Source organism: Pogona vitticeps, chromosome 8 (assembly GCF_051106095.1).
Source record: "Pogona vitticeps strain Pit_001003342236 chromosome 8, PviZW2.1, whole genome shotgun sequence".
Classification (NCBI taxonomy): Eukaryota; Metazoa; Chordata; class Lepidosauria; order Squamata; family Agamidae; genus Pogona; species Pogona vitticeps.
The window spans coordinates 20,994,996-21,020,782 of NC_135790.1; the positions used below are offsets into that span (position 1 = coordinate 20,994,996).

The 25,787-nt window shown below is 43.3% G+C and overlaps 1 protein-coding gene across 2 annotated transcripts; it reads left to right on the forward strand.

Moving 5' to 3' along the window:
- The first annotated feature begins 346 nt into the window (after window positions 1-346).
- NFRKB (nuclear factor related to kappaB binding protein) lies at window positions 347-25,424 on the forward strand. Of its 2 annotated transcripts, none has more exons than XM_072979040.2 (28): window positions 347-478; window positions 2,747-2,841; window positions 3,568-3,724; window positions 4,402-4,603; window positions 5,687-5,814; window positions 6,469-6,643; window positions 7,099-7,200; window positions 7,821-7,894; window positions 8,475-8,559; window positions 9,157-9,358; window positions 10,003-10,111; window positions 10,678-10,804; window positions 11,675-11,740; window positions 12,176-12,255; window positions 12,337-12,380; window positions 13,630-13,690; window positions 14,569-14,743; window positions 15,356-15,462; window positions 16,125-16,248; window positions 16,975-17,054; window positions 17,733-17,953; window positions 19,293-19,587; window positions 20,657-20,926; window positions 21,299-22,087; window positions 23,179-23,285; window positions 23,919-24,054; window positions 24,846-25,093; window positions 25,317-25,424. In XM_072979040.2, exons 3-27 carry the CDS (start codon window positions 3,590-3,592, stop codon window positions 24,969-24,971), a joined length of 4,020 nt encoding a protein of 1,339 aa, XP_072835141.2. In that variant the 5' UTR covers window positions 347-478; window positions 2,747-2,841; window positions 3,568-3,589; the 3' UTR covers window positions 24,972-25,093; window positions 25,317-25,424. The 2 variants fall into 2 exon arrangements, with proteins under 2 accessions (XP_072835141.2, XP_072835142.2); XM_072979041.2 differs by having other exon boundaries at window positions 13,633-13,690.
- The last annotated feature ends 363 nt before the right edge of the window (window positions 25,425-25,787 follow it).

The window sequence follows — 25,787 nt, forward strand, 5'->3', positions numbered from 1 at the left end:
AGGAGGGCAGCCGGGAGAGAAGGCTAGGGAACCCTTTGCCGTCAATGCCGGCAGAGAGAAACGAAGGGGCGGGAGAAAGAAAAGAACATTTTGCCTTTAAGAAATAGAAACTTCCCGACAAAACGCCTAGGCGGGCCACGGCCTGCCCGGCTTCAGGCTGTCAGGAAAGTGCGCATGCGCGAGCCTCCCACCATGGGGAGGCGCCGCTGGCCTCGTCTCGCGAGGGCGCTTGGGAGAGGGAAGAGCGGCCGGCCGGCCCGCCCTCGCGCATGCGCCTTCCTGCTTGGGGGGCTCCCCTCCGGCCTCCCCACCTATGATTTCTCTCCCTCGACCTGGAAGCGGAATGCCGGCGCCGGGAAGGGGAAGCGCAGGAGGGGACGGCGCCGGGGCCGAGGCCGAGCCAGCAAAGAGGGCACCCTCGGTCGCTCGCTCGCCTGCCGCCGTCGCCGTCGCCGCCGCCGAGGCCGAGGCTGCTGAGGTAAAACGAGGGGGAGGGGGGAGGGGGGAGGGGGTCCAGAAGGAGGGGGTCGAGATGCGGGGTAGGCTACTCAGGAGGAACAGGGAGGGAGCCCGGGATCCCGGCCTAGGTGTCCCCTTTAACCCTTCTCCCTCTGATGATGATGATGATGATGATGATGATGATGATGATGATGATAATAATAATAATAATAATAATAATAATAATAATAAGATGCTAAGGAGTAATACAATCAGTGTTAAGAAATATTCTTATTACTGCTTTTATTATTATTTTTGTTCTTAACATTGTTATTGTTATTTCTTAGCAGGGCTGGTGCTTAAAGGGGGGGGGGGATGGGGGGGAAAGCATGGAGCCTAAAGATGAGGACTGGAGCCCTAAACATATTTGCCGGTGGGAAGCCCTGTTGGCAAAACCGCCCTGTGTGTGCGTGCGTGTGTGTATCTGGAAGTGCAGGAACAACTTTTGGCAATTGTTGTAAGTCGGTAGCTGAAGACGGTGGAGCAGCTTCTGCCCCTGCAGTTAGTTATGGCGAGGAGGATCTAGCTTGCTTTTAATTCTAATGGTGTTCATGATTATTGTTACTGTTATCGTTAAGTTCATCCAGTCTTCTTATTTGAGTTCCTTGCAAAGAATTTGCGTCCATGCAGAGGGCTCTCCTTCTCCCTTTATCCGCCCACCAGCCCTGCGAGGGAGCTCGGTCCAAGGTTAAAGAGAGCAGGACTCGCCCTGGGGTCACATAGCGAGGGTCATCGCTCGTTTGGGGACTTTGATCTGGATTTGGCAAATTCCAGGTCGAAAAGTGGCTCTCTCAATGCACTTGACTCTCCTCTTCCAGATTTTAAGCATCACCAGTTTTAGAGGGTAGCTTCTTAATACAACCAGGGATTCTACGATGTGCCTGAGTAATTAGATGAAGTGCCATATATTCTGATGACCCTGTACAAAAAATAAAGAGCTCTTACTTGACCATTAATGATAACAGAGTAATCGTCTTATTTTATTTATTTGTTTAGTATTTGAATTTATGTCCCGCACCATCTGGCAACCAGGCCACTCTGGGCGGCTAACAACAATATAAGGAGAGGGGAAAAAATAAAAACACAATAAAAATAAGTTAATACATAACAAATCAGGAAAGTAAAACAGTTGGCAGTAAGGTGGTGGAAAGGGTGATGGAGAGGATAGCAAAAAAAAAAAGGTAAAAAGGGAAGGCAGTGCTCTGGGAAAGCCTGGCGGAAGAGCCAGGTTTTCAGTGCTCTTTTGAATCCATCCAGCAAGAGTGCCAGATGAATCTCAGTCAGCAGGTTGTTCCACAGGTGGGGGGGCCACCGCCAAGAAGGCCCGGTTTCTCGTTCTTTCCCTCTGGACCTCCTTCCCAGTCATGGCCCTCAACCACCCTCCCTGTGAGGAATGACCATTACGGACAGATCTGGCCGGGAGCAGGTGTTCTGATAGGTACCTAGCTCCTAAACCATTTAGGGCTTTAAATGTTATCATTATAACCTTGAAGTCGATGCGGAAGCGAACCGGTAGCCTCAGAACTGCAGAGCTGGAAGGGACCCTCAGGATCATCAAGTCCAGCTCCTCTCAAGGAGACCCAGTGGGGAATTGAACTCCCAACCTCTAGCTCTGCAGTTAGAGACCTAAGCCACTGAACTATAGTTTGTTTTACAAGTTTTATTCAGTTGATGAAACTTGCATGATACGTTGGTATGTACTAATCCTGTTCACATATTTCTATAAGACAAAAAAAATTAAAGATGGGGAACTTGTTCAAATACTTGCATGTGTATATATTGTCAAGTTCTTGATGTAGATGCTTTGGACAGAGTGAGTGGCATTTGCCATGCAGGTTTATTTATGAATTTTTAAGGTGCTGGAATCTGTTTCAAATGTGCGAATTGAATAATTCACCAAGACCTGCAATGGAAGATTGACAAAAGGGATTATTTACTTCTCCAGCTGCTTTCTCGCTTGTGTTCAGAATGTTGTTTACGTTTTCCGACACTTTGTAAATATGTGTGCAATTTTGGCGGTTCTAAAGAATGTTTTGAAATGTGAGTGGAAATATTTCATAATACACAATGAAGTCAGAGAGAATAATTTTTTGCATTTTGAACTATTTGTTAGAAGCCACAGAATTGTCATGCATTTGATAAATAATATGTAGTTGGTACCTGTAAGGAGAGCTCAAAAATACAGCATATAATAAAATACAAAGCTTATAAAGTAAATCCTTTTAATTATAAATGGATCTCTTTCTAGGCTCAACATTGCAGATGGCAACTAGATACTTCTTCTCATCCTCTTTAACTAATTTTCATGGTCCATAGTAAAAGAAACAGTTTTCATCAAAAAAGGTAAATACCACTAATTTCAATATATAGGATCTTGTTTCAGAAGTTATCAATACTGATGTGATTATTATTTCGGAATGGGACTTCTTTCCTCCAAACTGGAAAATATATCGCTTTACCTGAAATATGATATTGTGACACTGAAATTATTCTTTATACATAGAACACACTCTTGAGTAGTCCTGCTTATTTACTCAATCCTAAAGCATGCTTGTAAAGGGGAAAATCACTCCTACAATCATCTGAGGCAATAGTGCCCAGATAATTTAATGTTCTCTCTTTCATTCCTTTTTTTTTCATCAATGGGAGAGAGACAAAGTGAAAGACAAACCCTATAAATCCCACTGTAGAATGCAACAAGGCTTACTAGCTGCTTTATATTTTTAACCTCTCTGTACAAGGTACACAGGAATATAATAAAATTCTTGGGTCAGAAAGAGAGATGTAGGGATCAAGAACTAAGTATAATGTACTGCAGTGAGGCATAACATGATTTTAAAAATCTTTTTTAGCATCTGAAGTGTTAAACTAGACCATTACACCTAGGGAAGTAAAAGTAGTACTACTTATTGGGGCGTACTCTGCCAGGGCATTTTGCAAAGAAGCATCAATTAGGTTTGGTTTGTAAAAGAAATAATTAAATACATGGTACTTTAGTTCTCAATGAGTCTGTTTCAAATTGGTTTGTTAAAATAGCATGTAAGTTACAATACGTTTATTTTTGTTCAGAGGTTTGATTGAAATATGAATAATGGATTCTCTGGATCACATGCTTACTGACCCGCTGGAACTGGGGTCATCTGGAGAAGGAAATGGCACACAAATTATGGAGGATTGTATGTTGGGATCCATTCGGGTTAGCTTGCCAGAAGATCTCTTGGAAGATGTGAGTAGAAATGAGAGTAATTGTAATTCCTTCTGTCTCCCTCCAAATAATATAAAACAAGAATGTGAACTGAGCAAGTGCTATCTTTAACAGTTCAAAAGTGGCGGTATCACTGTGTTTATTTGACGCAGTCATTGGATTAGGCCTTGTTTCCCTACCTGTGTGAAACCCATATTGTGTTAAATTTCAGTCAGATCTTTCTCCCTTTGTGGCGTTTCAGTGAAGTAGACAGGACATTGTCAGAATGCTCTGCATTGATTCAGGCCGGTGGTCTGTTTAGTCCAGCACTTTGTCTCCTAGCATTGACTGTGCAAATACCTACGCAAGGAATTCAGAGAGGGAAAAAATACATCCTTTACTAGTTGTGCCCCACATCCTGCTTTAGAATATGGTGGGTGTAGCATCTTCTCGAGGTATTTTAGTACCACTTAGCGAATGATGTGGGATTGGTCCCAGTCTAAATTATGCTCAGAGTAGACCTGTGGAGTTCAAATCAACTTTACTCATGACAAAGTTGTGTTCCATTGATTTCACTGGAATATATGAATAAGTATGGTTACATCTGGTGCTAACCATATGACTCCTTCCTGTTGCTGAAGTTGTCACAAGTAGAATATTTTGATTGCCTTTGCACTTACTTTATCACATTCTTACCTGGTCTTTTTCTTCTTCTGTAGCCTGAGATTTTTTTTGAAGTTGTCAGTCTTTCAACATGGCAGGACGTGCTGGTGGATTCACAGCGAGAACACTTGAAAAAGTTTTTGCCCCACTTTCCAGAAAATAACACGGAACACCAGAATAATCTTATTCTGTCCCTATTTAAAGGCGAGAATTTCCGTTTCGGGAACCCTCTACATATTGCCCAGAAGCTCTTCAGAGGTAAGTGGCTATTCTCTGCAGATTTAAAGCTTGAGCTTCTGATTTTTTTTTTAAAAAATATATATATATATATATATATATATATATATATATATATATATATATATATATATACTGCATCCTAATATCAAAGTTGTTTGTGAACCACCATGAGCATCTTAATGCTATGTGATAGTGGAATGGATGCAGTGGGCTGGATCCAAACATACGCTTGCTTAGTGCAGTATTACTCATTTGTCCTGTTTATTTTAGTGAACCTGCTTTAAGCTAAACGAGACTTGCAGTCTAAGTCTAGATACAGTCCACTAAATAAATAAACTTGGTTCCATTTGCTTCATTACTGATGTAAGATGGGAAGGCAGAGATTCTGAAAAGAGAAGTCACCTGCATTGTGTTCCTTAAGCTTAATATGAGCTTCTTCATATAACATGGTAAAGCATACTGAAGTGAAAACAACTTCAAATACTTTGTCGCCTCTGAACTCTGATGTGTTTGTCCTACATTTGAGAATAGGTGGGTGAAAAGCAACTAAAAGTAAAGATAGCTGAAGGAAATGGCATCACACTTAATTTTTTCCTGTGTATTGAACATGTGTAGTCATAAGATAACTGGAAGAAGTACAGATGGTTGCAACTGAGCATTCAAAGTAAAATAATTAGGAAAAGGTGTATAAAGGAGAACAATTTATTGGCAGAAATAACTAGGAGACTGTTTTGGATGCAACACAGCATCAGTGTTTAGAGTTCTCACCTCTGAATTTAAAATATCCATGGGGACATACAAACTTTTGCAGAAGTGCAGAAGAAGCCGTTATGAACTAAGTTTCTGAAAGAAACCCAACATCTTTGCAGCACATTGATCCTGCTCACATCATAAACTGTTTCTTCCTCTCCGTATTCTGTAATGTGTGTCTTTCTAATTAGTTATTGCATGACCAGATTAAAACAAAAAGTCCTTGGTGTTCCTGGGATTTAAACTGTGGTGAGCTACAGCATGGGTTTTAGGAAAGAAAAAAAATCAGGTTCAGACAGCAGGGTTTAGTTAAGAAAACAGTGGTTAAGAGTGGTGATATTCTTCTTGCAGATGGACACTTCAATCCTGAAGTGGTAAAATATCGACAGCTTTGCTTCAAGTCCCAGTACAAACGCTACCTCAGTTCCCAACAGCAGTACTTCTACCGCTTGCTGAAACAGATTCTGGCCTCCCGGAATGTAAGTATTTGAAGACACCCACTGATGGAAAAGAATATGGATTTTTGATGTGTACTGTTTTCATTAGGACGGGGGGAAATAGCGGTTTTGTTGTCAAAGAGTAACCCTAACTTTACAGAGTTCAGGAGGTTATATATGTCTGTGAAGATCTGACATTGCATTAAAATGCATCAAACTGGTGTGCCATCTGGTCCGGTGTTGTCTGCTGTTGCAAAAGCTCTCAAGTTCTCAGACAAATGTATCCCCTTGTTGTGTTGCATGAGATGTTTTAACTGGAGGGGTCAGGAGTTAAAGCTTGAGCCTGTAAACTACATGCTGCGCGACTGAGCTACAGCCTATGCATTACGCTGTATATGGGTTTGTACTGAAGACTTGAAAGGACTTCCAAAAGCAGCTTGTGATATGGTTGGGAACATTGAAGCCTTTCTGCAGACAAATAGGAACTTCTTGGATCGCAGCCTTTTCGTTCTTGCTGATAGCTAGTTCTACGTATCATGAAGCAAATGTCCATTTCGCCCTGTTGACTAGGCTTCTCTGTTGGCTTCTATGGTGGATTTGAGTTTAAATGTCGTGAGATAAATTTGTGAAGGTTTTGTAAGCAACAGGTGCTTACGTGGCATTTAATAAGCTGCCCTTTGCACATATCTGTTTCAGCAACTGTTGGAACTTGCTAGGAAAGGTGGTTCCGATTTGACCCTGAAGAAGAAATATTCAGGGGCTGCTTGTGCTGCTGAAGAGCGGGATAAACGTACACACCGGCGGTACCTGAAAATCCTCAGGGAGGTAAAAGAAGAATGCGGAGACACTACCTTATCCTCCGATGAAGAAGGTAACAATATGGCTTCTTGTCTGCTATTTGGATTCCAATCTGATCCTGTCTTTGTAAACGGTTTTGCTTCAGAACAGTGAAGACTTAATTTCTAGTTTGCTTCTCTGGATACTTAAACTGCCTTCCTTCATCTGTTGTGATGCTTAGGGAGCACTCTTATTGCTGTTAGGAATATCCTTGGCCTCCTTATGCTATTAATACATGTCTACCATCCCCACTGTATTAAAACAGCATTTGTTTAAAGCATTAAGGCCCAATTAGGAGGAAACAGACCTATTTTGTAATAGTTTGGCTTTTGCGTGATCTTTTATGCAGATCTGCTCTTTTCCAGGTTTACTGGTTGTAAATACTACAATTACAGAGCTTGGCTGTATAAATGCACAGCTGCTACCTAGAGGAATAAGCTCAGAATGTTTTCTGATCACCCATAAACCTTGCTGTATTGTGAATTTTAGATCTAAGCTCATGGATTCCAAATTCTCCTTCCCATTGCCCAAGTCCTGCGGTTCCTCTCAGAGTGATCCCTTCGTTATCAACGCAAGATATGAAAACAGCAGGTAAGGTCAAGAGGCATCTATTCTGACTCATTCTGAGCCTCTTGTACTTTAAAGGTTTGCGAATTGTACAGTATTTTATTTTTCTGATTTCGAGTTGCCAAAGTTATTCCTTTTGAGCTTTTTTTTAAAATTTGGTCTCCTGCTACTGATAATCTTGGTTCCTTCTGTGAAGGAAACCATTAGATTTGGTCTCGTTTTTCACAGTTTTAATAAAAAAAATTAAAATGCATATTCTACTGGAAATATCAAAGCTCGTATTATTTCATTTTTGCTTAATAGTGCAGTGTACTTCTGCCGCCAACTAAGAATGACTTAGCTTTGTTTTTTTAAATACATAAATCCTATTTGTATTTGTCTGATATTTAAACCCAGCTTGTGAAGGCTTTTTGTGTAGGAAAACATGATGTAAGTACCAAAATAAATAATGTCTCAACAAAGATAACTTTGTCTGGAGAATGTACTGTTAAAAATGGTAGGCTGTGAAACTGACTAGAGTTCAGTTTCTTGTGAGGAACTTGTTGCATTCAAATCTGGAGGCATCTTAATTTAATGGGCTCTGTACTTAGATCAACAGAAACAACTTAGTAATATTTACTGTATTCTCTTCCCCCCTAATTCAGATAAAGTGGATTTTGATGAGAATAGCCTGAAGATGATGCTGAAAAAGCACCATGAAAAACGCAAGCGGCAGCCTGTAAGCCAACCATTGTTGATGCTGTTCTTCATTGTCTCCCACCCGTTTTTGGTACCATTTATTGTGACAAAATAGACCCTAGGAAGAGGTTTCTCTCCTGCTGTCAGGCCAGTCCTGTGCCTGTTCACTCAGAAATACATGCGTGTAGGAATGTATGCTTAGGAATGCAACATAAAGAGCAGGTACATACAACCATTTCTAGTAAAGCCTTACTGATATGTATAAGTCGGTCTTGTTCTATGTAGGATGTCCAAGAGGAGCTTTATAGTTGTGCTTCCAGGATCCTATACGTGGACATCTTTTGGGGAAGCTTGGGACTGTATCGGGGTCTCCTTTATGTGTGACAGGACTAAAAGAAAGAGGAGACTCCCTCCCACCAAGGTCTGCAACCAGGGACTAGCTAGCACCATTGATTGCTCATGGGGGATTCCAGCTTCCTGCCTCTCGGTGCAGCATTCTGAGCTGCTAAATGTGCTACAGGATGGGAAAAACCCAACCAAATCTCGCCTTTAGATTGCTGACGACCATCTTACTTTCTGTTTGCTATCTTTCTCACTCGGTGCCTTCTCCTCCTTTATAGAACCATCCAGATTTAATGACCGGGGACTTAACTCTGAATGACATCATGACACGTGTGAATGCTGGTAGGAAAGGATCCTTGGCAGGTCAGTGAATCGGTGTAATATTTTCTGGTAGAGAATATTTGTGTTATTTTCCAGGCTTTGCTACCAAGATGTTGCTGAAACCATAAATGTAGCAGCTTTTACAAACTATAGGGAAATAGTAGACATAAAAGCACAGCATCTCCCATTTGGAAATTTAAGTCTGCTTCTGTGCACTCATTTAGCAAGCAACACATGTTTGCTAGGGATATTATTTGTGAGCGTTTTTCCAACATAAGCTTTTCCTGCTTTGTCTCTGTTTTCAAAAGAGCAGCAGCTATAATGAATTCCACTGTATAGTGCAATATTGATGTGTGGTGCGATGGAAAATTGAATGTGAAGGATGTAAATGAGAAGGATGTGTTTTATGTGTAGCATGCTGTGTTTTCATGTTATGGATGCTATGTTCTTGTGTGTTTTATCATGTGTACTGGAGATAGCATTTAATTTCATTGTACAGAAGTACAATGACAGTAAAGTAAATTGTAATTCAAAAGAATTGTTGTATACTATTTTGGTAAAGAAATTGGTATAGTTTGTAACTAATATTTAGGGCTGTGTGAATAAAAATTCTTCCTTTTTTTTTAAATTCATCAAAAGCCTTGTTTGACCTGGCTGTCCTCAAAAAGAAGGCAAAGGAAAAGGAAGAGAAAAAGAGAAAGAGGCTCAAAGTGATCAAATCAGAAGCAGAAGACTTCCCAGAGTCCCTTGGCAACCCTGAAGGAATGCCTTCGGTGTCTCAGAATCCTTCCCCCATCCCTCCCATATGGGATCCCCCATCTCTCCCATCTGTTAAAGAAGAGTAAGTTGTTTCTGGGAACATTGGCAGTACGGATATGTGCCTGAAGCAGCATAATGAGTCAGTTCAGGTTACACTGGAAAGAGTCAAAATGAGAAATATTCAACACAAGTAAGCAACGTTTTTGGTAGGATGCTGCTTCATAGTTAATGTGGCCTGTGCATAATGCAGCTATACTTCTATATCCAGCAATGCAGAGTTAACTGGTATAAAACAGATGGCATGCATTGTGGGGATAAAACATGAAAGGCAGCCAAGTTAACACACTTGATTGACATAGTGCTACAACAAGAGAAGAGAATAATATTTTGAAGTGGATGTATAAATTGGTTCAAGGCAAGGAACCACGACCTGTGTTCCTTTTGTTGAAAAGCTGAAGAGCCAGATTGAATCAGTGAGGAGATCCTTCGGCCCCTCTAGCTAAGGCTGTGGCTGTGAATGCGGAAAGATCCAGTTTTGTAATTTAACTAGGTTCATAAATTCGTAAGATAATCTTCTAGCATCACACTTTCTCCTCCAGCATCTGTGGGGTGGAAATATATTGGTGTGTGAGAAAGCACATTAAGGCCAGAGTGATAGACAGACAGCACATCAGTGTTTAAGTGATTGTCATGTGGGTTTAAAATGGATCTTGTTTTCTGCCAAAGGCCTCTTGAAGACATCAAACCCTGCCTTGGAGTAAATGAAATCTCCTTCAGCTTTTTCTCTCTGCTTCTGGAGATTCTGCTTCTAGAAGGGCCTGCTAGTCTCTCAGTGGTAAGTGTTGTGCTTTGTCACATCTCTGGTGCACCTTTATGGAGTTGAAAATTGTTGGGAGCAACCAGGCCAGGCTTTTGCAAAATCAAGAGCTCAATGTCCCCACGTTTATTACAAGACTCTCTTGTACTTCATTTTGTGTTGATGCTTTTCCCCCCACCATGAAGAGTAACTTTTCAAAATCATTGCTTTCATCCATTGTTTGCTAGTTACGTCTTTGAATGTATCTATTGTATAAGTGCTTTGACCTGGAAGCGCTTTGTGCTATTTATTAAAATATCCAGATCCCTTCGAGTTAATGATTTCCAAGGTGGCTTTGGCCTGCTGTAGTGGTTACTAATCTTTGGCACACGTGTGAAATTCCTTGCATGCCCGTCCTGTATGTAAAATTGTACTGTGAGAGTGAGCAAAGGTGTATGTTTACTAAAGAAACTGCCACAGGTTGGCAGTTGGTGGCAAAGCTATTTCGGTTCTCAGGAGATTAGTTCTGAGTCTTTCATTGTGTGTCACGGTGGTGACAGCTGGCCAAGTGACATGAATTCAAGTTGTCGTTTTCTTTTGCTCAGCTTGAGGATAAAGTTATGGATTGGCAGTCCTCCCCGGCCAGCCCATTAAACAGCTGGTTCTCCCTTGCTCCCAACTGGTCAGAACTCGTTTTACCTGCTTTGCAGTATCTCACCGGTGAAAGCAGAGGTAAGACAATTTTTTTCCAGTTTAAGCCAAAACAAAACTTAGGGTCGTTGAACCTTGTTTTCAGCATTTCAGACTGCGTACCTTATTGAAATTCGCAAATAGTTGAAATAACTTAGCTGTCTGATGCGGTCTGTAAAAAACTATTTACAAAATCGCATCAAGTGACAAATTTCATACACCTAATTGATGCAAACCACTTGATGTCAAATGGTGACTTCTGACAGAATGGATGTCTTGCTGGTACTTGGGAGTATTTATTCCCAGCCTTGTTTGTTATGGGATACATTATAGTACACGTAGCCCTCACAATGCTTTTAGAATACAAATTCCATCAGCCCTGGTCAGCACACCCAGTGAGTAGAGATTTTGTCCTGCATCTTGTTCAGTTGTCCGTCTATGGAATGGAAATGGTCCAAGCGCACATCTGTTTGGCCAGATGGTGATCTCATGACTGTCACTTCACTGGATAGTTGTGGCCATTTCCACAACTTCTTTTCCACGCTCTTGCAGCTGAAAGGATATTGTTTCAGTCTGGTAGCATCTGGAGAGTGATGTCCTTTTTGTGCAGGCCCTTGCACAGCTGTTTCCAGAGCATTCTCAGTCCCCACTCCACCCTGTTCTGTGCAAGAGGGAATACAATCCCTCCGTCTGTGTACGGGTATGCAATTGTTCAGCCCTTCGGGCTGTAACAGAGCTTCTCTTGTGCAAGACCTTCTGCTAGCACACGGAGCACCATTTGCAGAGTTGGCTTGTTCTGTTTATGCTGAGTCTTATGTTAGGTGTGTTGAGATGAAACATAATCTGTTCTAAACTATAAAGGTATTACAGTAGTACTCAAGGCATATAAAACATCTGTTATTTCTGTTACAGATGCTGCTTCTACTTTCTCTCCATTTGTTGAATTCAAAGAAAAAACTCAGCAGTGGAAACTGACAGGTAAAGTAATTTAGCTGTTTCCTGCTAATACATTTCTGCTAATAAAGTTGATCGGTTGTTCTCTTGGCTTTCAATTAAAGTAGGAATGGAAATTAAAGATGTCACTGTCTTTATTGCCGTTTGTAACTATACATGTAATCGTCTTTCTGAACTGTACAAAAATATAATGTGTTTGCATTATCTTTCTCTAAACCTGGCACTTTAGTAATCTAACAGGGCAAATCAATAATGGTTTCTCCATATATATTTTTGTTCTAATCTTGGTGATGGTGGAAGTTGAACTGGACCTTATTTGGGAATTGGGAGATTTTGGATTCACTTTCTTTTCCTTAATAGTAGTTCATTGACTTTCCCCTATCTTTTGTTGTACTGTTGCATCCTAAATATTAGTCATAGGTGCCACTCTGCTATGACTTTTCTCTGCCATCATTCTAGGCTCTTCCCAAGATCATGAGAAGGAACTGACAGCCCTCTTCCAGCTCTGGTTGGAGATGAAAGACCAAGCCTTCTTCAAGGTGAGGTGGAATATTGGTATGAATAGGGCATATTCTGAGTTGGCTCATTCCCTGCCTTCACGTTCATCTTCTCTTTGGCAGGACAATGAAGACAGCTCAGATGCCGCCACACCCATCCCCCGAGCGTAAGTATATATTTGGCTCAGAAATGGACTTAGAAAGTGGGACAGCTATGTACATTTTCTGAGTTTTGGAGTGAGTCTCCAATAACGGCACCATATGCCATATGGGAGACCAAGGTGTTCATTTATTGGTAAAAGCAGGTGTAAATATTACTCTAGAAGGTAACTCAGTGGCACAGGTATTAGCTGAGAGTTCTCTCTCTTTCTCTCTCCCTTCTTTTTCTTATTTGAAAGTGCTTCATATTTATTTCATGCGATGCGGGTGATTAAACTGAAAGCACAATACATTATATGTCAAGTCAAAAGCATGCCCTTGCATCATTGTTCAAAACACGCCAGAATCCTGTTGGTGATTTACATGTGCATACGTTAAGTTGCATGATTCATAAAGGCAAATTACTATTAACTATCAAAGCACCAGTTGGCTCATTCCTTGGCTGTAAATATTAACATCATTCCGGAACTGTTAATTCTCATGACTACTACATACAAAACTTGACATTCTTTTCTGACTTTTTTATTTGTTATATTACTTGCTATATGATTGAAAATTATGTTAAAGAGTTATCACAGTTGCATTCCATCTGGTCATTTATTTATAAAGGGTTCTTTTTCATTTTGAAATACAAAGAAAAACATGTACCCAGATTTAAAAAAGAAGAGTAAGAGGGTAAGAGAACACCAGACAAATTTAATCTGAGTTACAGAAGCCTGTAAAAGCGGCTTCTGCGTATGCAAGTGTAGGCGGTAGTTAGCACGTAGACAGGGTCCGACAAAGGATCCGACAAAAGCAGGAAAAGGTGTAAATTCCATAGTGAAGGAAGAAATAAAACCCAAATATAGTGGTCCTCTCTATATGTCAAATGAATAGTCATTTACAGAAGGCCAACAGTAACTCATCTCACCTTGGCTCTCTTATCTCTAAAATGTCTCCTCACAACCCCGGTGGCATCTTGTTTAGTAAATAACGACAGGACTATTTATTGACCTAGGACTACTTTTCCAAGATAATTGACATTTTTCTGGAAGCATTGGGGAAACTCACCAGCAAAATGTGTGATTGATTCAGGTTCCTAAGTTACCTGTCTCTGTAACTTGGACAACAATTAAGAATGTGAATAATTACACGTGTGGAAGTTCTATATCTCTTGCCACCACACCTGTAATCGTACTTCAGCAAAATGACCTGCGGTTTTCTTGTTATTGTCTTTGCATTGTCTTCGCTCAGCCCTCATGCTGTCCTTTGTTTCAGAAGGACTGACTACGTAGTTCGGCCTAGCACTGGGGAAGAGAAACGCCTTTTCCAGGAACAGGTGAAGACCCCAGAAATTATACCTCACCCCCACCGTTGATTCTCTGGCTGTCTTGGATGATAAATAAGTTTTGAGCAGGTTATCCCTTAAGTTTAGCCAATAGCAGTGCTTGGAAAGTCTTTTTTAATACACACCTTGATCATATTTTATGTTCCGACTTGTGCAGCACTGTATCAACTATTAAGTGCCTATCAGCTACATATTAATGTGCTGTCTATATGTCTCAAAGCACCTGCGGGAAAAAAACCTGCTTATTCGTTAAAGGTCAAGATGCGCCTTGTCTAGGAGCCACCTATGGCCCTTCCTGAATTTCAACCCATGATTCTCACGCTAAAAATTATTTCTTTAAAAAAATGGTCCTTAGCAGGAAAAAGGCCCCTTGCGGCCTCCAGTGGCCAAAGAGATACAGAAATAATATCTCCCCCCCCAAAAAAAAAGAATAAGTGTATGGGGAGTGGGGCTTAAAAATGTGGCAGGCAAGAGATTTTTTTAAAAAAATTGTTTTGGAAATAATTTTTTTTTTAATCCTGAGAAGGAACTGGCAGGCTGTATACCTTCGTTGCAGCAACACCCTGTATTTTGGTCAAGTGCAAGCATAAGATGATGCTGGTCCTTAACAAGGGCAGCAAAAGGATTAGGAAGAGGCAGCCTGGTTGTGCATTTTGTTCTCTGTCTTAGAATACACTACCTTACTGTGGTTTAGTACTTGTATTTGACTAATGTTTTATCTTTGTTAACTCAAATCTGGGTGTACCTGCATTTTCACTAGAGCATTTGCTCTAAACCCATTCCAAATTTAGGATGAACTGCATCTGATAGCTGAGCATTCTGGAAACCTCCCATTTTCTCCTCTAACTCAGTTTCTTCCACGTGTGCAGGAACGTTATCGATACAGCCAACCTCACAAAGCTTTCACATTCCATATGCATGGCTTTGAGTCTGTGGTAGGCCCTGTGAAGGGCGTGTTTGATAAGGAAACTTCTCTGAACAAAGCCCGAGAGCATTCGCTGTTGCGCTCAGACAGACCTGCCTATGTCACCATTTTGTCTCTTGGTGAGTTGGTGTTCCCCTTGCTCTGTGTGTGTTTGTGAATTGCAAGTGATTAGGGGACTGGTAGCTTTTTTTGAGAGGCGTCCTGACTGAGCCTAATGGACAGAGTTGACCCAGTTCTCTCCCACCCATTTCCCTTGCCTTCATAGGAACAAAATGGTTGATGGAGTCTTCATTCCTCAGCTATAAGTAATGGAAAGCTCCTGTGAGGATTTGGATTTCTTCCTAAAGCCTCCAGAATTCTGGCTTGGAGAATTCCAGGGCCTGAAGTCCAAGAAATCCAAAAGTTTAATGTCTAGTGGCATTTTCTTGTACTGAGTGCTATAGGTCTGGGATCATTGGCAGAATATGGGCAGAGGAGAATCTAGGTTAGTCCTGAAAACTAACTTACTATATAATTATCACAGTATCTACATGATATGGAGAAAAGTACCTGAGATATTTTTGGGGGTTGAATTGGAAAAGCTTGCCATCCAAGCCAGTGTTGAATTAGTTAAAAACCCAAATTTGAGGTGGGGAAGCCACAAATGAATGAGATACAGAGAATGTTACTTCTCATCTTGTTCAACTGGAATCTTGGCTGTGTTCTGACCTCTTTTTTTCCCCTGCCTTTAGTCCGGGATGCAGCAGCCCGTCTTCCTAACGGAGAAGGAACTCGTGCTGAGATCTGTGAGCTACTTAAAGACTCTCAGTTTCTTGCTCCCGATGTCACCAGTGCTCAGGTAAGTGAGTCAGGTCCAGTTCAAGATACTTTTAATTTCTTTCATGGGGAGGAGCCATTTAGGCATTGGTTAGCTCCTGCAGAAGAGCAGGCAAAATGGGGAATATGTTATTCAGCCTTGGTGTTTATCCTAAAGACATCAGGCTGACAAGGCTACTCCCCATCAAGACTTTGTTCTGAAAAAAAAGAGGTATCATGCTCAATGCAGGGAATGCTTTATAATGGTTTAAAACACCAATGATTTCATAGCTTACAAGAGAGAACTGCAGACAAATTCTTAAGAGTTATAAAGGCTAAATACTGAATCCACCATACATAAATAAATAAATAAATAAATAAATAAATAAATAAATAAATAAATAAATAAATAAATAAATAAATAAATAAATAATGTAGATGTATAATGCACTACAGCTGGTTTCATGTTAGAACTGTTCCCAAAAGCTACAGATTGTGGATGGGTGAGAGTTTTGCTTTGAGTCACCAGAGTCTTGTGTGTTCCTTGTAACATTTTGCCATTTCATTTTGATTCATGACTTGGATGCATGATTCCTTGTCATGTTTCTTACTTTTCTTCCTTCCATGCGCAGAAGACACTTGCTGGGATGCTTCTGTACTGGATCTGTTTTGCAGCCTTAATTCCATTGTGAGTTCTGTCCTCAGGTTAACACGGTGGTGAGCGGGGCACTGGACCGGTTGCACTATGAGAAGGATCCCTGCGTCAAATACGATATCGGGCGCAAACTGTGGATATATCTTCATCGAGACAGGAGTGAAGAAGAATTTGGTATGTTCTCCCTGGTGGGTCTTTTGCAGCACCCATTTGCATTAATACTGTAGATAGAATAGATTTGTGTGTCATACCTTAAATGGGCAGAACAGCCAGTGTAGAATTCAACTTCCTTTATGCAAAAATCAAAGCATTCCAGAAATAAAAGAACGGGGGGGGGGGATCTACCTCTATCATCCTGTTGGCTCTTTCTCCAAATCCTCATGCATATTAGTTGGGCAACCCTGTCCATGGAGAAATAATTGCCTGTTGCTTATACTTCTAGGTGCCTTGAAGATCGACTGAACGAAAACTAGGATTTCAAAAATATAACTAAAATCCTTGCCTGCTAGTAAAACAAAAGTGCTGTAAACATGTTTTGCTTATTGATAGTCAATTCTGCCATTGTAAAGACGGAACACACAATTTCCCTCTTATTCCCGACTGTACAGTGATCACTTTCTCTTATCCTTCAAGCTGGAAAAAAATAAAATCCTCTTTCAGGAACACATTTACAGGAAAGGTGATGAACATTCAGAGCTTTGCTAGTGTTCGCATAAAAATTGCCTCGGCAGGTAGATTGTTTGCTTCAGTCCATTTTCTGTTGATTGTAGAGTGGTCATTCTTGGAACTGCAAGTGCATTGAAGCAAACAATGAAATTGTTTAGGTTTGCCACCCCCATATTAACACCTGTTGGAGAAATTGTACTTTTTAAAATTATTATTATTTTTTTGTCTTTGCAGAGCGGATTCATCAGGCCCAAGCCGCTGCAGCAAAAGCCAAAAAAGCTCTTCAACAGAAACCCAAGCCTCCTGCAAAGACAGTACGTTGCCCTTAGTGTATAAATGCATGGTGCAGGGATTTGGGGACTATCAATACAGTAGGACCACTGTATCCGCGGGATCAGTACCTGCAGCTTTACTTATTTTGCTGCCTGAACATGTTAAATAAAAAACCCCAAAAATGGGGATCTCCAAGGTGTATTACCAGAATTGGCCACTAGAAGAATCCAAAGACATAGAGCAGGGGTCCCCAGGGTTTCTATATCCGTGCTTTCAGGCATCCCAAGGGGGCGGAACTTGGAACGGATCCCCCATGGATACCACAGGCCTACTATAGTACTTGACTGAATGGCCATATAGTTCATCCCAACATAACAATTTGATGTGGATAACAGTGCTCCATCCTGTTCTATCCCGCTAAAACCCTGGTCACAAAAAATTAGTTTCAAGCATATATAGCTTGTACCATTTCAGTGGAAGGTACCTTGCCGTGGTTCAGCGCATGCCCCCATCCGGCTTAATCCTGTTGACTGTGAGTGGGAGCCGCTTGCTAGCCCAGCAGGAGGTGGAGAGGATTGAACCTGGGCCCGTCTTATCGAAAGAGACGTCCCTGAGTAATAATAGTCCACAGCTCTCTTGTTCCTCTTTCCTGCCTTCTCTGCTATTGGGTGGACTTGTTTCGGAGATCCTGATGGTTTTTATTGCGATGGTCGTTCTAGAAATCCAGTAACAAGGAGAGCTCGGTGAAGGTCGTCACGAGCAGCACCTCGGAGCCCAGCCAGCTAAGCCTGAGCGATTCCAGCATGCCGGCGACCCCTGTGACGCCGGCCACACCGACAGCCCCTCCCTTGCCCGCCGTGCCCATTTCACCGCCCCCCGTCTCCGTGGTTAGCAAGAGTCTGCCAAGTGTTGGATCGGAACCAGCAAAACCCAACCAAAGGTATCCTGTCTGTTTCGTAGAGAGGGACATCTCCACCCTTGTCAGTGGTTTGTTGGAGAGAAGAGTGGGGCCTCTGTGGCTTCCTTCCCAGTGTAGGGAGCAGGGTAGAAGGATCTCTGTTGTTGCTGGTGGTGGCTGACCGGAGACAGCAGGAACTCCTTGCACCCTGTGGTTTGTAGCTATCCTTTGCAGGCAGAAGCCGATCTCCCCTCCCCTCCTCAGGCATCCCTCCCTTCTCTGTGCTGGGAAGAGGGAAGAGGAGAGGAAGCGGTTGGCCTGCCTGAAGTGCCAGGTGGAGAAGTTTCATCTGACATTTCTGGCAGGAACCCAGAGACGTCCGGGGTCCTGGCTGCTTTGCGTGACCACATCTGGCCCACTAAAGGCTGTGGGAAGGAGGGATCTGCATTCTCCGCAGGATAAGGTTTCCTTCTCCAACGTTAAACAACGTAAGACTGTCAAGGGTGAACACAACCAAAAATAAATAGAATGCAGGACCAGAATTTCCAAGGCAAGCTCCTCCACAAATTTATTGTCCCACAAATTAATGTGTGTCACCCAGTTTAGAGGTTGGTACAAGAACAGAGGTAATGGTTAGAAAGACAAATACAGTTTGTTTGTGTGTCAGAACAACTCAGGAATAGTCCTAGGAGAACAGGTGGCCCTAACTGGGAAAAACCAATTCAGTCAGTACTGTTATCTTAAATATTTTATTTATTTAATATGTTTTAGATGGTGTCCCTTCCTTTCACCACAGGCAGCAAAATGGCACCTGTTACTTTCTGCACTGGTGGCAAAATGGCCGCCTTTCCTTTCTGCTTGCTAAGTCAAAAAAATGGCACCTCTTCCTTTCTACACAGGCAATAATATGGTGCCTCATCCTTTCTGTGCAGGAAACAAAATGGGAGCCCTTTCTTCAAAAGCAGCAAAATGCCCACCCTTCCATACTGCACAGGCAATAAAATGACTGTCCATCCTTTCTGCACGGCAACAAAATGGGGCTGCTTCCTTTCTGCAAGACAACAAATTTTTAAGGGAAAGCATCTCTAAAACTGAAAGCATTACCTGTATTAGACCATTGACAATTAAAAAAAAAATCTTTCAGCCTAATCTTCATCAGGATGTGCACCAATATATTGTGGAACGTGCAGAAGAATATTTATGAAAGTCCCAAAGATCATGGCACATGTCCATGCCACTCTTTTTCTTAAAAGTGATCTCTAAAATGCAGGGCGTAGACACAATTTCCACACAGTTTTTAGTAATAAACCCTTTGTTTAGTGAACCTGTACTGATTTTATAAAAAATATATACATTTATTCATTCATTCTTTTTCTGACAGCATCCTTTTGGTCTCCTCGGCCACCATGCCACAGCTCGGGACCTTGCTCACCACCACGCAGAGTACCCTGGCACCGGCTGCTCTACCGCCACCACCTCCTCTTCCTCGGGCAACCAGCCACGGGTCCTCCTCCGGGGGGCTCCCCCACGTTCGAGTGCTGACAGCCCAGGCTAGCCTTCCGGCGTCGTCTCAGCCGGGCCCCACGGTCACGCAGGTGCCTCCCCCGCCCGCAGCAGCCTCTGTGCCCCAAATCCGTGTGCCTTCCACGTCTGCACAAACCAAAGTCCTGTCTCAGGTGAGGAAGGCCTGTGGGATTTTAAAAACAAGGAGCCGCCCCCCAGCCTTCGCCGCTTTCCTTCCAAATGATCTCCTCCTGTTCTGAAAGTGGTAGACTTTGTGGTTTTACATTTTGGGCAACCATTGTTTGCAGTGGGAATACGAATGGCTGTGTTTGAAAGAGACATGCATGCAATGTGTGGTTAAGCTTGATGATACTGCTCTTGGCTTTCCTTCCATCCGCAGATAATTTCTTCTTCCACAAACAAAGAGGAACAAGTTTAGGGTCTTCCTGTGCAAAACCTCAGTCTGCTCAATGGATATCCTTTTCCCGGCTCACTAACCAGTGTAGTGTTGCCATCTTTTCTGTTAGTTGTTCTCTGCAGGCGTGTCTTTAATAGGCTTGCCTGCCGCCTTGGGGGAGAAAAACAGAGGATGTTCCGGGAGTGAATGTAAAGCCTCTGTTGAGGAGAGTCTTCTCTCAGGTTGAGCAGAGTGGTCTTTTATAGAACGTTTCGCCAATCTCTGCTCTCAAATGGTTGCACCAAACAGGAGAGGAACGTGTTCTTTCTCTGTCAAGGTGGCCTGTAATACCTGAGCAGGCGGTCCATCCTTCAAAAACAGGGCCTTTATAGGGCACATGTACATTTAGGGTCACAACCGTTGCTTAAATCTATATCAGCAAAGACCCTGCTAGGAGCGCATCCCCTCCATCGCCCATGAGCATCTTGCACCTTCTATGCAGCATCCTCTTGGATGATGTAGGAAGGAGGATCGAAGGAAGGAGACGAGGCCGTTTCAGCTTGATTTATACTGTACAAGGTTTCAATGACAATGGATATTAGATAGCATTAAACTGAGAGTCATTGGAACATCCCTTACATCATGGGTGGGTGGCTTCCAGAGGCCTAGAAACAGTCCCTTGGAAAATAATTATTTGCTTAGAAAAGAGTATTTCCTGAGGTGTCCTGCGGTCCTGGCAAGAATAATTGTTTGGGGCTTTCTGATAGTGAAATGCAGCTTGCAAATGAATGGAGGAGACACAGATGATCGTCGCCTGAATGCTAATGACTTCCTCTCACTCTTAGGCTGTGATGGCCATCCCGGTGAAAGCTCAGAACAGCCCAGTCCAGGTGCAGAAGCCAGCCGTTGCTGTTACAGCCACAGGCAGCGCGGCTGGGTCAGGAATCTCGGTGACGCCAAGCCCTGCTCCCAAACCAGCCACGAGTTCTCCGGGCGGCTCTGCCCCCAGTTCCACTACGATATCGTTACCGTCATCCACAACCTCGTCCTCCTCTTCCTCGCCTTCATCCACCGCTGTCCTCCAGAACGTAGCTGGCCAAAACATCATCAAACAGGTGAGAGGCTGCATTTGTGCTGGTTAGCTTCTTTGGGAGTGAAGGCTGTGCACCTTCCATAGAGTTCGGGCCCTTTTTTTCAGGGGGCTCGGCCATTCGAGGCTGCCAAGTAACAGCAAACCTACTTCTTTGTTGTCCCTATTTCAGTAAATTATCAGGATATTATTTATTTTAAATCCATTAGATAGATTTTTTTAAAAGAATCAAACTCAGACCATCGGCGATAATATTGAAAGAGTGGTTTAATTTTTGTTCACAATACAGTATTTATTAATAATCTGCCCCCCGCACAACTTTGCATTCTCTAGCTGCGGATGAAGCCGCACACAGGAAGAGGGCCTGCAATTCAGCATGCTATGTTTTCCCGTTTAGGTGGCTATTACTGGGCAGCTAGGCATGAAAAGCCCCCCTGGGAACAGCATCCCTCTCGCCACGTCCAACTTCCGCATCCAGGGCAAGGACGTGCTGCGTCTGCCTCCCTCCTCCATCACCACCGATGCCAAGGGACAGACTGTTCTCCGCATCACCCCGGACATGATGGCGACTTTGGCCAAATCCCAGGTCACCACGGTCAAACTGACCCAGGATCTCTTCACCACCGCGGCGGCAGGAAGCGCTTCTGCCGGGAAGGGGCTCTCCGCCACTCTGCGGGTGACGTCGAGCCCTATCCAGTCGTCCGACTCTCCTGCCAGGACCAGCACGCCCAGCTCGGCTTCCCCCAGTTCAGCCGGGCCTGCTGTGGTGAAAGTGACTCCAGACTTGAAGGCTATGGAGTCGAGCAGCTCGGCCTTCAGACTGATGCCCGCTCTGGGTGTGACGGTCGCCGACCAGAAAGGCAAACCCATCACCACAGTGGCCTCCGCGGAAGCCAAGCCAGCTGCCACGATCAGGATTGTGCAGGGGATGGGGGTGATGCCCCCCAAAGCTGGGCAGACCATTACCGTAGCCACTCATGCCAAACAGATGCCCTCTTCCTCCTCAGTGAGCTTGCCAGGGACAGTGCTGACCTCAGCCGTTTCGTTGCCCACCATGACGGCATCCGTCTCCAAGGCGGTCGCGGTCGTGTCTGGAGCGGCAGGGACTCCTATCACCCTTGGACCAGGCACGACGGCCATGCGGCAAGTCCCAGTGAGCACGACTGTCGTATCAACCTCCCAGGCGGTAAGCAGCTGGTGCTGTTATTGCTCTTATTCAAAAACACCAAATACAGTCCATCAGGTGTAGAGATGGGGACAAATAAAAAAAAAATGGCGATTCGTTTTGATCCGTTATTCGGCAAGGTTAACGGCTCAACAAATACGAATATATGAGCATTCTTTGATGAATCGATCTGTTGATTCGTCTGCACTTTAAGCAGCTATAACACTGGTCCCCAATGGCCTAGAGACACCAGATTTGCAGGGAAGCTTCCTTGGACGCTTTTCTACAACTGCTGAAAGTTTGGTGAACATTGGATTACGGACCCCTGTGTTATATAGTCACAAAAAGGACCCCCCCCCAGGAAAGCTCCCCCCAGGTACTTAGAGACTCCAGAATCACAACAGAGCTTCCTATGTCTTTCCCCAACACGCCTGTCAACTTTGGTGAAGATTGGATATTGAACATCTGAGTTATTCACCCACAAATTGCCCCCCCCAGGAGAGTTTATTCTGCCTACCGGCTGCCGATCAACTGATCAGAAGGTGATAGGCAGCCATCTCCCACACACAGCCAGTCAACCCAACAGCCTGCCCCCTTCCTTCACTCCCACCTGTTTCCATTCATGGGGTTTTCTTGGCAAAGATACAGGAGTGGCTTGTCAGTTCCTGCTCCAGGTGGATCGCCTTTAGTCGGATCTCTCCACTATGACCTGTCCATCTCAGGTGTCCCTGCACGGCATAGCTCATAGCTTCTCTGAATTACTCAAGCCCCTTCGCCACGACAAGGCTGCAATCCGTGAAGCGAGTAACAGTATATATACTGTTCCTAATATTGCCATTGTTGTTGTTGTTGTTGTTATTGCCTCCAGAATCAAAAACTTTCAGTGTCTGAGATAAGAGGTCACTTTGTTTTTGTAGAATACTGAATGCTGCTCAGAACGGTAACTGCTGACCCTGTTGTTTGTGACCCATCTGTGCACAAAGAAGGAACTCCACATTCTGAAAACTGTTTTGCAGGATGCAAAGAACGCGTTTTCTTTCTTTCTCAGAAATTGCATCCCATGGAAACATGTTGACATTTGCCTCTGGTTCTTCTTCTCTTTTCCTCCCAAGGGAAAGTTGCCTGCCCGGATCACCGTCCCCCTTTCGGTCATCAGTCAGCCTGTGAAAGGCAAGAACGTTGTGACGGCTCCCATCATTAAGGGCAACCTGGGGGCCAAGTGAGTAATAGAGTTTGGTTTTGATGAGACCGGTGGCTCACAGGCCACTGTTTCCCCACCTGCTGCAGCTTAGTCTGCAGATTCTACCCTGTGGGAATTTTTAATCTCCATAGAGTGACTACCTTTACCTGCACCATCTATCCACAAATCAAGCTATTTAAGAGCAAGCCTGGCCTTTCCCCTTTATTTGCACCCACCTGGATTTATTGCAATCCAAATTAGCCTGGATCTGCAGAGTTTTCCTGACTGCATTCTCAATTAAAAGGAGAGTTATTTGCACATCTGTGTATAGGGTTCTCTTTCGGCAAAGGCAGTGACCATTCGACCCTCAGAAGATGAATGGTAATCTTTTTTAAAAAAACCTCTTCATTTGGCAAAAGGAATTTAGCTTAATAATGTTAGTTGGTAGTGACAGTGATTTTATAATAAGCTGTTTCTGCTATTCTTGTAAAATACCTTGTGTGGGAGGGGAGGTGGGGTGGGGTGGGGGAGAGAGTATATACTGGCCAGCACTGACAGGCCAGTGTTGTATGTATAAGCCCACACCCCCATGCCTCGCTACAACTTAAAAGGCAGATGAGCAAAATCCACTTCCACCGGATCCCTGTTGACTTCTTGATGGTCTTCCAACAGCATCAGCGGACTGGGTAGAAATATCATCCTCACTACAATGCCGGCTGGGACAAAACTGATTGCTGGGAACAAACCGGTGAGCTTCCTGACCGCACAGCAGCTGCAACAGTTGCAGCAACAAGGGCAGGCAACCCAGGTGAGTGGGCAAGGGAGGGGTCTGCCTGTTCGTGACTGCTGGTTGCTGCTGTTGCTGCTGCCCGTGCCGACTTTTGCAGTGGTTCATTTTGGAAATCCCTCGAAGGAGCTGGGAGTTTGCGGCAGGGAGAGGGTCTTGTGGGAGAGCATTCGTGAAGGTTGAAATCGACAGCTCTTCGAAGAGAAACAGGCTTCTTTGGGCGATGAATACTTGCCTACCTTTGGAGAGCCTTCACAGCACTACGCCTGAGGATGATAGCTGCTCATGTGTGAGAGATGGGAAATGCAAGTATCCCATAACTTGGGCATTTTGCATATTGAAGTGTGTTCTGAGCCAAATGGCAGTTCCATTTTGGGCTTTTTTTTTCTTGTTCTGATTGGAACCCACTGGACACAGTTTTTTGTTTTCAAGGAACAAAGGGTACACAAGTCCCTTGGTGCACAGACTTTTTTTTGCCATCTGTGCCAAGAAGACCAAAAGCAGATGGGCAGCAGATATAGCTGCCACTGGCTATGGCAACAACTTTATGTAGTTTATGCTATAAAACCATTTAAATGGATCAATGTCAGATTATTTGTGTTTTATGTTTTGCATGCTGTGTGCTGTGCATTGATGCTGTGCATTTCCTGCTTGCTTGTATGTTTGTTTTACAAAGATCTAGTCGTGCCTGACTGTCAAGTACAAGCTATTATAGGAGAGCTTTGCCTGTTTTCATAAATTCCCAGTATTTGTTTTTCTGCTGTGTGACAATGTTAGATTTTTTTAGTCTTTCTTCTTTCTGTTTTCCACAGGTGCGAATTCAGACAGTGCCAGCTTCCCACCTCCAACAGGGAACCGTGTCCGGCTCTACAAAAGCAGTCTCTACTGTTGTTGTTACAGCGGCTCCATCCCCGAAACAGACACAAGACCAGCAATAAATCTTGCTGCAAAAATAATGCTTTTTCATGAACTGTTTGGTACAGTCCTCATTATTTCACTTCTATCCTGCTTGAATTTGCTAGAAGCAGACTTGACCGTCTGTGATTCATTTCTCCAATACTGAGAAGAACCGGTGTTAAATAGTTGCTCGTGAGTTAAATTCATAATAAACGGAAGCCCCAAACACAAGCCCTGTACAGTGTATAAAGTTTAGAGGACTTGACTCTCCAGATCCTCACTGATTCAGTGGGTCTACCCTAGATGCAGCTTACTGCAAGATTTCATATTAAGTCAAAGGACCAGTCGCCTTAACTGGCATTTCACTGCTAGGTTTGTTGATGCTTTGGTGTGAACATAAGTTTATCAGAGGTTGCTGAATAAGGCAAGAAAGAAAAGCATCATAGAAGAAAAGGACACCCATTTTATAGTGTCACCATTATTCTCCTTCACTGTCTCCGAGTTGTCATCTCAGATGGTGACCCTGGAGATTCTGGATATTAAGTTTTTGCCTTTTTCTGTGTATTTTATAATTCCTGTGGATTTTTTAAAATCAAGGCAGTTTCTTGATGATTGTTCGCCCCCTTCCCATTTTCTGCCTATAATTTTCCCCGGCCCAGTGTTTTTTTTCATCCCATGATTTACATGAAATCATGAGAGGGAGACCATTATATATACATGCACAGGCTTTGGAAAAAGTATCAAGAGCATGGGGACAGAAAGGAAAGCACATCTTGCTTCCATCAGATGATGTTGCTGCCTCTTGTTTTTACATGACAGAGGGGCATCTATAGTGACTCCATCTTGTGACATCAAAG